The sequence below is a fragment of the Ambystoma mexicanum genome, chromosome 12, assembly GCF_040938575.1.
Source record: "Ambystoma mexicanum isolate Mex_15411 chromosome 12, UKY_AmexF1_1, whole genome shotgun sequence".
Lineage (NCBI taxonomy): Eukaryota > Metazoa > Chordata > Amphibia > Caudata > Ambystomatidae > Ambystoma > Ambystoma mexicanum.
Window position 1 is genome coordinate 99,829,606 of NC_090936.1, and position 13,387 is coordinate 99,842,992.

The 13,387-nt window shown below is 45.8% G+C and overlaps 1 protein-coding gene across 1 annotated transcript in view; it reads left to right on the plus strand.

Moving 5' to 3' along the window:
• BMAL2 (basic helix-loop-helix ARNT like 2) overlaps positions 1–13,387 on the plus strand; it is a 178,846-nt gene that overhangs the window by 73,367 nt on the left and 92,092 nt on the right. Inside the window, exons 2-5 of the mRNA XM_069628097.1 lie at positions 2,492–2,618; positions 3,417–3,455; positions 5,357–5,398; positions 10,292–10,449. Of these exons, the coding sequence (XP_069484198.1) occupies positions 2,492–2,618; positions 3,417–3,455; positions 5,357–5,398; positions 10,292–10,449 (366 nt within the window). The remainder of the gene's footprint in view (positions 1–2,491; positions 2,619–3,416; positions 3,456–5,356; positions 5,399–10,291; positions 10,450–13,387) is intronic.

Below are 13,387 nucleotides of genomic sequence, written 5' to 3' on the forward strand. Positions count from 1 at the left end.
TAAATTGAACATGAAATAACAAGTTCTATGTTTGGTGTCTGCCGTAGGCAAGGAAGTAATTGAAACCTATTCCTTAATGAACACATTGAAAAGCGGTCTTCTGAGGGGGAACCAGATGCCTTGACAATTTTGAGCGAGTTGGCCCCCACTCTCCCAGCATTCCAAAAGCAACAGAAATCCTGAGAAACCCAGCACTTAGCAATTGTTTCCAACAAATCTAACATCATAGAAGATGTAGTCAACTAGTGCCTAGGCCCAAACCAGGGTCCAATAGTTTGGTATAGTATCCAACGTTTTGCCTTGTAATGAGCCCAAGAGTGAAAGAAAGTATTTTAATTTAAGCTTTGTTCTGATTACTCCTTCTCCTTTTGATTTCAGGGTGGGTGTGGGTTTAAAGTAAGCACAATTATCTAATGTATTTATTTATTTATTAGCATTTTTAAAGCGCACAGCAGCCCTGAGGCATTGTGGCAGTATTACAAATAATCTTCCTGGTTACAACTTGTAAAGGGGTGTAAAGAATGCTTGGTGGTTACGTAGCAACAGAGGTTAACATACATATTAGAGATTACAAAGGAGTCAAAAGTTACATTAACATTGTAGAGGTTTCATATGATGCATTCAACTTAGATATCATATCTTCTTGGCTGTTTCATAGGATACAATCAACTTAGGTATCATATCTTCTTGGCTGTTCTATAGGATACAATCAACGTAGGTACCATATACACTGTGTGGGGGGTCGGAGGGTGGAGTTGAACAGAGTGGTTTTGAGGGATTTGCGGGAGATGGTTAATGAGGGTCCAGCTCCAAGTGCGTTGGACAAGGCATTCCAGAGTTTAGGTGCTATGTGTGAAAAGCCAATACCTCCGGCTTTTGCTCTTTTGACGGGTGGAATGCAGAGTTGGTTGGCTAGTGGCTTCTTTTAGGGCGTGTTGAGGTATCCCTTGATATGGTTTCTGATAGGTAGGGTGGGGCAGTGAGGGTGATGCATTTGTGCGTTAGGGTGAGGATCTTGAAGTTGATCCTTTCCTTAACTGGGAGCCAGTGGCCGGCTCGCCTAGTCTGAGAAATATGATCTCGTTTGGGGATGGAGAGGGTTGTGCGGAGTGCGTTGTTCTTAACTGTTTGGAGCCGCTTGAGGTTTTTTGTTGAGGTGCCTGCAAGGAGAGCAAAACAAATGTAGTTTGTTTCATTTATTTTCTTTGAAACCATCAATGTCAAGTTTTGTCAGTATATATGGAGCAAATAGCTTGTTTTTTTGTCTGAGTGTGAGGGTGGGATTTTGGCACACTAAATTATTAAACTGAGGGTTGTCTGAGTCTGGAAATCGAATCCCAAATTATAAATGTTGATTGCTCTTATCTTGTTCAGTGGTGGCTCTCGCAACCTTCCTTGGATATGGTGTCTGCCAGTTGATAAATAATCCAGCACTCATCCCATGCTAATAATGTCAGTTTAAAGGCAGCGCTTACAGCACCAACAAATGGCCAAAACTGAAAAAGATGGACCTAGCTCCATTTGGGATGACAAACGCAGACTCTCTACATGCTGTGCAGTTTTACTTTTCACACTACATGAGAAAACAATGTTGGCCATTATTAGGACCGTATGCAGAAAATATCACCCATCTTAAAATGCAGATTAAAATCTCCTACACCGGGAATACAAGCAAGTCCTTGACTCTGTGTTTCTCTCTTATTGAATATCCTTAGTAGAATATAATTGTAGCCAGACACTAACTTCCAACACTATGTTAATCCAGATAACCACCATGGGTAGATGTCCATAATGAAAAGAAAATCAAAAAGATCGATTTAGCACACAGAGCGGTCTTTCTAAATCGAACTATCACGCGCCCGCAGCACACGAGCGCGCGGAGGTGCCGACAGGCGCAGGAGTGTCCGTTAAGTAAATGTAGGGTTGTGCGTGTGTCTGTGTGTGTGTGTGTCTGTGCGTGCATTTGCGTGTGTGTAGTCGATGCATGTTGTGCTGGGAAGGGGTGGTGGGTGGGGAAAAGGGGGGTTTCAGGAGGTTTAAACCCCTCCCCCTGATTTAGAAAAGTGGGAGGGGGTGGGGAAGGGGCAGGGGGAATATGTCATATTTCGGCATTTTAAAGCTGATACAAAAACGGCCGAAAAGAAGTGTCTTTTTTGTGTCCGGTCTTTAAAATGCAGAAATATGACACAGAACCACAACAAGAGCATAGTTTGATCCATCGAAACAACCTCCAAATCGATTTGTTGTCTTTGTTAGTTAAAATAATCCTATATATGTATCATTCTGAGCCTAGCAAGAACCTATAGCCCAGCTTGATGCGCACGCGGCGTTCCACCCACAGGCACCTGTAGTAGCTCCTCAGATCTATGGATTGTATTACAAACCCTTAAGAGATTATTTCTCCGCAAACACACCTGATGACCTAATTGGATATTCTTCTTTATAAGAGCTGATGGGCCAATGATCTTTTATTTTCTCTGCCCTTTTGCAGAAAACCTGTTGATGGAAAGCCTTCTAGGCTGCTCAGCAAAGCCTTGCAACACCACCTCCTCCAGCACCTTCAATTCGTATATGGTGGAGTTTTCAAGAAAGCGCAAAGCCAGTGATTCCGACAATCCGTAAGTGGTGACAGACCAAGCAGAGACTTAAACAATGCAGATCGGAAATCAAATCTGCTTTAAATCCTTTCTTTTATACATATTGATGTGAAAATGTATTCATGTTTATTTATTTGCTGAATATTGCAGGATGCAGGTAGTACTCTATGCTATTTCATAAAAGGGGAAAAAGGGAACGCAGCCGTGTGCCGGAAGGCTCTGGTGTTAGTCCCGGCTTCAAGCGATCTTCAATTAGCAACAACAGTATAGATGTGCACCTGAGCTTCTAGCTTTAATTCATACATTTCACCACTTAGGCGCTTTCTTCACAATTTATTTTTGTGGGCAATATGGCACTTTTTAGCCAATTCAAAAAGGACCCAGCACTCATATTGGTGTATTTGTTAAATTGGAGACGTGTTAAGTTACGGACAGGTTTGTGATCTTGTGCCAAATTCGCAGGATTGCAATGACCCCCCCCCCCCCCCCCCTGCTGTCTCCTGGTTAATTCTGTTTTCTCCATTGGGCGGTCCTAGGAAGAAAAACCTTTGCGCTGGGTATGTATGGGGCATGTGTGCTGTAATCCGAGCCTTTTGGCTGCCCAATCCTTTGTGTACAAGGTGGGTTCTATGAGCCCAATTTCGAGCCAAATGGCCTAAAACCAAAGTTGGATATGTTGAACGTCAGTTTCTTCTGTGTTTTAGAGGGTCCTTTTTTCCAACTCTAGTTTTAAACATAGGAGCTTTTACTGAAGCAGTCAACCGTTTTCGTCAATTTCCTTGTGTCTAACTGCAAGTTTCATTTCCTTTTCCCCCAAAGGGACACCATTGACATTGACGTGGATGACATTTTCAACTGGTAAATATGTCTTCTTAAAGGGACATGTATTCTCTTCAGTGTTGTGTGTTCGGACCATCTAGCACATGTATGCTGTGTTTATGTGGTGAATGTAGATATTGTTTCCCTTCTCTTTGAAGGATCTGATTGGGTTTGAGCTGTGGTCTTCGGATGTATAGTTTGATTCAAAATTCTCAGGTTTACAAAGAATATTAAAAACAGGGGGGGGTCTGGTAAACTACCAGCACGAACACAGCCCATTCACTTGTTCTTGGGTGGATGGCCCCTGGGAGAGTCTCAACCAAGTCTTTAGCTCACTGTCCCTTTCACAGAGAAGAAATATCCCTGCATATCAGTCCCTGTCCTATCCAGGGGCAGTCCAGCGCCGAAATGCTAGGCAATTCTCCTCTGAACAAGAGTACCAACAGCAACCTCATACATGTGTTTCAGCCTTTGTGGGCATCATCAGTAGGGTGGAGCTGTGCCTCTCTGAGAACAGTGAGCAAGGGGTCCACGTCTGGATTCCCCTGGTAACTTAGGGTGCTCACTGCTCTTAGAGAGGCACAGCTTCACCTCACTGATGATGCACAACACACCCTAAAATCGTGATTACGGGTCTATGGTCTTTTTATCGAAAATAATGCATCGAAAAGACAATACATCTAATAAAATCCAACTAAAATAAATGCATCGAAAGTCTATATTTTACATTAAAAGTACATATCCATCGAAATAGGAATGGGCAAATTTCGATGGATATGTACTTTTAAATGTAAAAGATAGCATTTCCATGCATTTATTTTATTTTTCATGTGAAAAATTTCATGTGAAAACGTTACATGGAGCTGTCCAGTGCTGAAATTTCGGCACTCGCCAGCTCCTTGTAACGTTTTAGTGTTTATTGTATATTCGGGGGGTGGGAGGGGTGATCCCCCAAAATCCCCCCCAGCCCCCACACAAACCACCCATAACCCTAACCCTCACTCCAACCCTAACCCAACCCTAACTCTATCCATTACCCCACCCCTAACTCTATCCCTGCCCCAATTATCCATCAAAATTATGCATGGAAATTCATTCAATGAATATGCTTTTTGATGGAAAAGCTGGTGAGCTTAACGGCACTGTTGTTTCTGGACCGGCAAACTCCTAATGAGGCTCATTATCTCCATCCAGCTGCAAAAAAACTAAAGCCTTGTTGGCGGGCAAGAAGTCTGAAGGAGGGAAAAAGGGCAATTTAGGGCCTCATTACGAGATGGACGGTAGCCATGGTGCTATTAGCACCATGGCTGCCTCCCATACAGTGTCCTAGTCCGGTCTTGTTCAATGGGGACTTAGCGGTGCATTGCGACCCTTGCGGGACCGATAAATCCCCATTGAACAAACCATTCCCCATTCCCATTTTAGCCCCCATGGGAATGGGGAGGGCGCTAATAACGGGCTCGCGAATGGAAAGCCCGTTATTAGCGCCCTGGTCCCTTAGACCACATGTTCCTTACGGTTCCCCCCAAGGAACCTCGGAATCGGGCGGTAAGGGATTACTGGCACCGGTCTCCATTTTTCGTAATGACACCCTTAATCTTGTTGAATAAGAGGCAACTGAAAAAAACTAAGATTGTGAGTTTTTGAGAAGTGTGATTTGAAGTTGAGCTTGGAATCAATAGCACAACCAAGAGATGCGACTAAAGGCACCGATGTAGGAGTGATGCCGAGAGAGGTGAGCAGTAAGTGAAGGGGAAATAAGCGAGGAAGGCACTAGAAGACATTCAGCTTTAGGAGGACTTCATTTGGGAGAAAGTAAAGACAGGGCCTCATTGCAACCCTGCCGGCCTGCAATGAATGTGCCAGTAATTCCGTTACAATCAATCCTATTTAATATTGTAATGAAGTATTAACTTGTATTTTGTCTCATTCTCTTTCAGCAATGATGACGAAGACCGACATATAAAGTCTAAATTCTTCAGGTACAGTGACCATTTGAGATGCTTTCACTATACTTTGCTGATGAGGAGCATGGAAAACACCTCTCACCGAGTTTACCCATTTTATTTATTTATTGTTTGCTTGTTAGGTGCTTATACAATAAGAATTCGTCCCCAAACACAAGAAACAATTGATTCAGTAACCCATTTTCGAAAAGGCAACCGCTCGCAGAACTCGTAGTTTGCCGGTCCGGAAACAACGGTACCGGCAAGCTTACTGGGACTGTAGTTTCCGGACCGGCAACCTCGTAATGACCCCCATAATTTAAAAATGAAAACAAGCATTGGAAAAGCCAACCGTTTGGGCTTTTTCCTAGTCAGAAATAATCCCACAATTCATATATTTTTACCATTACACTTTTTATATATTACATTCTACGAATGGCCCCAGTAACAATAATACGCACGTTACTCCTTCCTTATCTTATGTGTGCAAAAGTAAATACGAAACCATCAATGGAAGTATGCGTTTAGAGATCACGTGGCTGAAGGCAGGATTGGATTTGAAGTTCTTATTATACTGAGAACAGCTTAATGACTACAACTTTCCCATTACTTATCTGACTGATCCTTTTGCAGGCCAAATGGCCAGTTTATACAACCTTCATGTGACAGATATTTAACCTCTGAGCGGCCTAATAGTGGCAATGGATCATGTAGATTTCAGACAACTGTTTTGCAGGTAGAAATGAGCTGTCTACATCACCTTAATGTGACAACAATTTAGACACGGGGAATGTGTCACTGGTCATACTACCAACATATATTTGTCTCATGCAGGTGGTGAGCCAAAACTAATTTGATGTCTTAACATAGTTAGGATTAGTTTTGCAGAAAATGCAATGCAGTAGAGCTGCCAATGCTTTGTAATCTTTTATGGGATGTAATACCTTCTAAGGCTGTGAGATGGACGAGTACGGGCGAGGAGGTCCCGCTTGAACTCCCATTCATCTGCAACATGTAAGAAAGATAGCACTGGGGCAACGCGCTGGTCTTGGAAGCAAGACCACGCAGAGCAACAGGGGTTCGAATGCCGGACCCGCGCTTAGAAACCAAACTCCGGTACGGTATTAGGCGTGTTATAAAAAACAATTAAATTGATAAATAAAGAAATGCCCCTGGAGACCAAACACACGGTTCATCCTAACCCCTCACGGTCACCACAGGCAGGCTACTTCTAACACCCTACCACTTCCAGGTATCCAGGAAAGTAACCTTGGTGTACTTAATGCAATGCTTGTAGCTAAACTATTGCAGTACCATCTATGTAGGACTGAACAAAAACCAAACCTATTGAGATGCCCCCAAAACCGAGCTGGCAGACTAGGGCTCCGAGTTCATCACACAACTTTGCTTGGCCTCAAGGCTTACAGATTGTTAGCAATTGAGCACCCCATTCCCAGAGGAATCCTATCCTTGACTCACAGAGAGCCTTCATGATTCTGCGCTAGTCAAACTGTACCATCAAATCAGGAACCAGAGATCCGCAAATGAGAACCTCCTGATTACTCCTAAGTTTCAGAGAGTAGATCATGGAGGCCGAACCTTTGCAGTTAATTCTGCAAAAGTGTGGAACGACCTCCCCAAAACGTTGAGGTTGGACGCGAACCACCTCCAATTGAAGCGTGACTTGAAAAAACATCCCTTCAGGAAGGCCTTCCCAGATCCTATATGAGGGTCTTCGGAAGATCTCGCTCACTCTAGTAGCCAGTCTTGACCTTATCTTGGGTAGCTTCTTTAGGGCCTATAAAGAGTATAGATTCCACTAACTCCTCCTCCTCCTGCTGCTGTTCTCATCCTAAACTCTTTATTGAAGCACTTATGTGTGAAGTTTGGTTCCCAAGAAATGTTTGTTGTTTTTTCGGATCTATGTCTACAGACCGTGTAAAAAAGGCTGTACCTGCAGAGTCCAGGACAAATGCTGGCATTCTGAAAGTGCTGCCTTTTGTAACTGGCCTTCCCTTGGTCCTGTGTGGGGTGGTCCTCCCCAGACCCCCAATCGCATTCCCTCCCACACTTACCTACCACAGGCCCAGGCGCCCGCCTACCTTCTTCGTTCAACGTTTCAACTCTAGATACTATGGGCCTCATTCCAAGTCTGGCGGTCCGGAAATAAGTGTGCCGGTAGCAATGTACCGGCACCCTTTCTGGACCGTCAGACTACGATAATGCCTGCAGGGGCTGGTGCTGCCAGCAAGTCTCACCTGCCGGGAGCATCGGCCCCTGCAGCGATGGTTTTCACGGAATCACTGGCTCTGTTATCAACAGTCCTGGTGCTTCCGTGTCCCCATTGACATGCAGTCCTATGGGACTCCACAGGAATGGGGACTTGCAGTTCCCGCTGTCTGACTTCCTGCGCCGGCAGGAGGTCACAGTGGCACTGGGCTGTTAGGTGGCAGGAATGGTGTTACGAGGTTGCCGGAAACCGCCACCAACCTCATAATGAGGCCCTATGTACCCAGAAGCCTGACACACAGCACGCCATGGTTTTTGTGCGCAACATTTTGTGCCTCAAGTTTCCAGGGTTGCAGCATCTAGACAGCAAACGTGATGTTCACACTATAATTGTGTTTATCTGCACTCTCCCTTTCCCCACCTCCTTCCTCATTTGTTTTGCTTTGTCATGCATTCCCCTTCCCTCGTGCTTCGAAACAGCACTGTTGCAAGTTGGCACTAAACAAAACTATCAAATACATTTTTTTAAAAAAATGAAAATAAAACAAAATAAAACATATTGTTAGTTTCTGCTTTGTTACCCCATTGCTCTCTTTTGAAACATGTAATGTATTTGCTTTTCTTGTTCCTATGCTAGCGCCTTAAAGCAAATTACTTTGCATGCAGTGCTCTAAAAAATTACCTAATATTCTCATTATTTTGCATCATATGAGATTAATGAAACACTTGCATCATGTTGATCCACAGATAGTTTAGCTCTGTACTCATTTGTACATATATATATATTCGGAAATTCATCATTTCGCGCCTAGAAACACTGCGCGTCCGTCCCGGGGTCCTGAGACTTTAAGTTTAAAAACCCTGCCCCCGGATTTGGTGATTGGGTGGATACCATCCTGATTTTTTGGCCTGATGTCCTGATTTTTCCATTGGTTTGGCCAAAAAACAAGATGGTATCCACCCGAGCACCATATCCCAAATTAAAATAGTCTTGGGACTCCAGGCGCTCTCCTCACTCGCTCAACATGACACGGGATAGGCCACCCACATAGAAGTAGGACTAGTTTCACAGCTGAAGCTGTTGTCCTACTTCTATGTCAGTCGGCCAGACCGTTTTTTTATTTTCAAAATCTGGTCACTCTAATAGACAAACCTGTTTCACCTCCACCAGGAAATGTCAAAAAGTGACCTTCTTCTTTGCAGCAGCGATCGCATTTCCCACCACTCCCACACGCTTTACTTTACCGTTATGCCCACAGTGTTATTACGTGTAATTTAGTCAGGGCTATTAGCGCCATGAATACCTCCAATACTGGTACCGAGTCCGCCCTCGTTCAATGGGGACTTCCCGGTCTATTCCGACCTTTGCGGGACCGGTAAGTCCCCATTGGAGAAGCCATTCCCCGTTCCCATTTCAGCCCCCATAGGGCTCAATGGGAAGGGGGAAGGCGCTAATAACGGTACCGCAAATTGCGATACCGTTATTAGCTCTGAAGTCCCTTAACGGGTCCCGTCCTTAACGCCTGGTAAAACCAGGCATTAAGGAAGGGACCCGCTAAGGGAACTCGGAATAGGGCGCATAGGGATTACCAGCACCGGTGTCCTTATCGGTGCCCGGTATCCCTTTGCGCTCAACTCGTAATGAGGCCCTTTATTTCTTATTTTCCAACAAAAACGTCAAATGTAACAGTAATTACAGCTTAGGCCAGTAAAATTATTAACAACACCAGAACATAACACAGGGCCAAAGAAAACATTGAGCAGTAGCCACACAATCTACGCAAAGACCCAGATCTAACCTAAGATATAGCTATGAACAAAGATCTAACACATACACACAAATAAGACACCACAGAACAAAAGACATAACAGATACAATCCCCTTCCCACCCCGAAACTCCCATCATTCATGAAAGCAGTCCTACTTCACTTCTCAGCTTCTCTCTAGGACCACCCACAAAAGCTCAATGAAAGATCCTCACAACTCATCATAGGATGTTTCTTTGTGTTGCCTATAATACATAGGCCCTCATTACGACCCTGGCGGAGGACCATGGTGCAATTTGCACCATGGTCCATGGCGCAGAGCTGCCAACTCCGCCATGGGGGTTGGCGGACTTACCGCCCCATTCCGACCTTGGCGGGGCGGTAATTCCCCAATCCCCATTTACCCTTCCCCCATTCCCATTTTTGCCCCATAGGGTATAATGGGAGTGGGGAAGGCGTTAATTACGCCACCGTAAATTACGGTGGCGTAATTAACAACAGGTCCCGTAGCGCCATGGATTTTTCCGCCCGGAAAAACCAGGCGAAAAAATCGCCATGGCGCTACGGAATCTCGTAGTATGGCGGAGAGGTACGCCATGCACTACGCTGGCGTAATACCCTCTCCGCCAGGGTCGTAATGAGGCCCATAGTCTTCTCGTATTTTGAAAGAACTTGCACATCTAAAATCCATACCTCAACTGTCGGCTTCTTCCTTGTCTTCCAAACTTTTGATATCTAGGCATTCCTAAATGTGGCTAACCGGATGTTTTAGACTACGCCTCCCATGATCCCTTGCCATTAACTAGCTGCCTCTAGTTGTAGTCCTAAAAATCGCTTTGCACAGCCTGTTTTGTATCCGTTCAGTGGAGTGTGTGTTTTAGTTGTGATCTGAAGGGTTTGTGTGGTGGTCTGATTCCATTGTTTTTCTGTTAGAGAGGCGCACAGTCAGACAGAAAAAAGGCGGAGAGATAAAATGAACACCTTGATTGAAGAGCTCTCGACGATGATCCCTCAGTGCAGTTCCATGTCTCGGAAATTGGACAAACTCACAGTGTTGCGGATGGCCGTGCAGTACATGAAGTCCCTGAAAGGTAAGGGGGGAAATACTCGCCCAAATGGCCTTGTTTACCGTTTCTTTATTTACTGGGTTCAGGATGTTATCATTGCCATCCACCATGGCTCCTTGACTGGCTTCTGGACACTTACGTTTCGCTCTGTTTGGTTTAAATGCATTTTGCAACTGCACGAACATGGCCACCAACATTGGCACTGACGTGCTTACGTGCTGTGTGGTCCGGTCCACGCAATTGCAAACGCCCATGATGCAGAGTGGACAATGGAAGGGTAACTCGTTTTTTCTCGTTCCATTATCCGCCCTGTCGGATTGAAAAGTAAAGGCTGTTTGAAAAGATGCAGGCGTACAATGAGGCGCTCTCAAGTAGGGTGGCCAACTGCCCTGTATTTTGCAGGATTGTCCCATAATTGGGGACTCTGTCCCGCCGTTTGCAGAGAGGCTGTGAGAGACGCAGGTTGTCCCGACTTGCTTTGTTTCCTGTAGTGTGACACTTGGGGGTACAGCAAGTCGGGACAACCTGCGTCCAGCACAGCCACTCTGCAAACTGAAGTGGCCGTCTAGACACCCCACGATGCTGCCACCTGCAGTTTTCCTTCTCTGGGCGGTTACACGGCCCTGCTCTTTTTGAGCCTGCAGGTCGAGCTGCTAACGCTCTGACACCTGTTTTCATTCCAGTGCTAATGCTTTGTCCCTTGGGTCGTGATGGTCATGTTTGCAGTTAGAAAACGTGCCCATCACCTCCCAAGGACAAACCGCTGAGCTGATCTTACTTATTACCGGATACTAGTACTAAAAGTGTAGGCTGAGGGACCGCAATGGGATTTAAGGACCTTTCTATGGTAAGGTTGACCTTCCCTAAGAATCCCCAAACAGCAAAGTGTATAAGGGCTGTAGTGCCCAGCATGCTTATTGCTCAAACTTAGTCTCAGTAGATAGCACTTGGCACGCTTCTTGACTTCAGAGTCTTCGGCCTAGAGGGCCCAGCTCCTATTTTTACTTTGTCTTCCTGGAACTAATTCCCCTCCCACGAACCTTACATGTTAGCCTCAAAATGATAATGCTCTACCCACAGGTTCCCTGCCTAGACTTGCTTCACCACTTTCAACACACTCGTACGGGCATGAATTTCTTCCCCCTTGGTTAGGGATTATGACAGGTTGTGTTATTGTAACCTACCCGCCGGGGGTTGGCCTCGCGAGCGAAGTTCTCTTTTCATCTTTTTTGGCATCGAGTCTCCTCTCCACTGCCAAGATATCCCATCTTCAGTGTCGGGTTCTCTGCCAGTGTCTGAGATCTAGCCCTCGGCTGGCTGCCTGGTTCTTTGCCATTGTCTGGGATCTAGCCCTCGGCAGGCTGCCTGGTTCTCTGCCAGTGTCTGAGATCTAGCCCTCGGCTGGCTGCCTGGTTCTCTGCCAGTGTCTGAGATCTAGCCCTCGGCAGGCTGCCTGGTTCTCTGCCAGTGTCTGAGATCTAGCCCTCGACAGGCTGCCTGGTTCTCTGCCAGTGTCTGAGATCTAGCCCTCGGCAGGCTCCCCGGTTCTTTGCCAGTGTCTGGGATCTAGCCCTCGGCAGGCTGCCTGGTTCTCTGCCAGTGTCTGAGATCTAGCCCTTGACTGGCTGCCTGGTTCTTTGCCAGTGTCTGGGATCTAGCCCTCGGCAGGCTGCCTGGTTCTCTGCCAGTGTCTGAGATCTAGCCCTCGGCAGGCTGCCTGGTTCTTTGCCAGTGTCTGGGATCTAGTCCTCGGCAGGCTGCCTGGTTCTCTGCCAGTGTCTGAGATCTAGCCCTCGGCTGGCTGCCTGGTTCTCTGCCAGTGTCTGAGATCTAGCCCTCGGCAGGCTCCCCGGTTCTTTGCCAGTGTGTGGGATCTAGCCCTTGGCAGGCTGCCTGGTTCTCTGCCAGTGTCTGAGATCTCGCCCTTCATACAAAGAAAATGTGGTAGGGAGGGTCCCTAAGGCAAGTGGATTGGGACAATCAGAAACTGTGTATATACCAATAGTATCCACTATGCTGGAGAAAATGTTTTTTAAAAGATTTTTTTCTTTTTTGATTTTTACCTGGTGTGTTCCCAAACGCAGATATCACAATTATTTTAGGCCTCTATGGATGCTGAAAACAATATTTTTTGTTAAATCAACTTTAATAGAGCATTATTAATTACAAAAGCAAAATTTGTTGAACATGTTTGAGTTAAAAAATGACATTGTTAAATAACAAAAGAAAACACAATCGGGAAAGAAATTTTTGTTGAAAACAAGTGTGCAGTCACAAAAATGAAAAGTAATAAAACAGAAGCCTTGGTTAAGGTAGTACAGTGTTGCAGTCTTGAAATAAACACAAAGGAAAGTACAGAGTCAAACAACATTTAGAAAATAAGACGGATGATGAGCAATGAATGCATCAGAATTTGGTCATAGACATTAGAAGATAGAGCAAATAACAAGCAATGAATGCCTCAAAGAAAATGGTCATAACTAAGGAACCAAAATGAAAGAAAAATGCTGCGGCTTCTATTAATATTCAGAATTCCGTAGTCCTATATATGCAGATCTAGCCCTCGGCTGCCCAGTGTCTGAGATCTAGCCCTTGGCAGGCCGCCTGGTTCTCTGCCAGTGTCTGAGATCTAACCCTCGGTAGGCTGCCTGGTTTGGTTCTCTGCCAGGGTCTGAGATCTAACCCTCGGCAGGCTCCCCGGTTCTCTGCCAGTGTCTGGGATCTAGCCCTCGGTAGGCTGCCTGGTTCTCTGCCAGGGTCTGAGATCTAGCCCGCAGCAGGCTCCCTGGTTCTCTGCCAGTGTCTGAGATATAGCCCTCGGCAGGCTCCCTGGTTCTTTGCCATTGCCTGGGATCTAGCCCTCGGTAGGCTGCCTGGTTCTCTGCCAGTGTCTGAGATCTAGCCCTCGGTAGGCTGTCGGGCTCTCTGCCAGTGTCTGAGATCTAGCCCTCAGCAGGCTGCC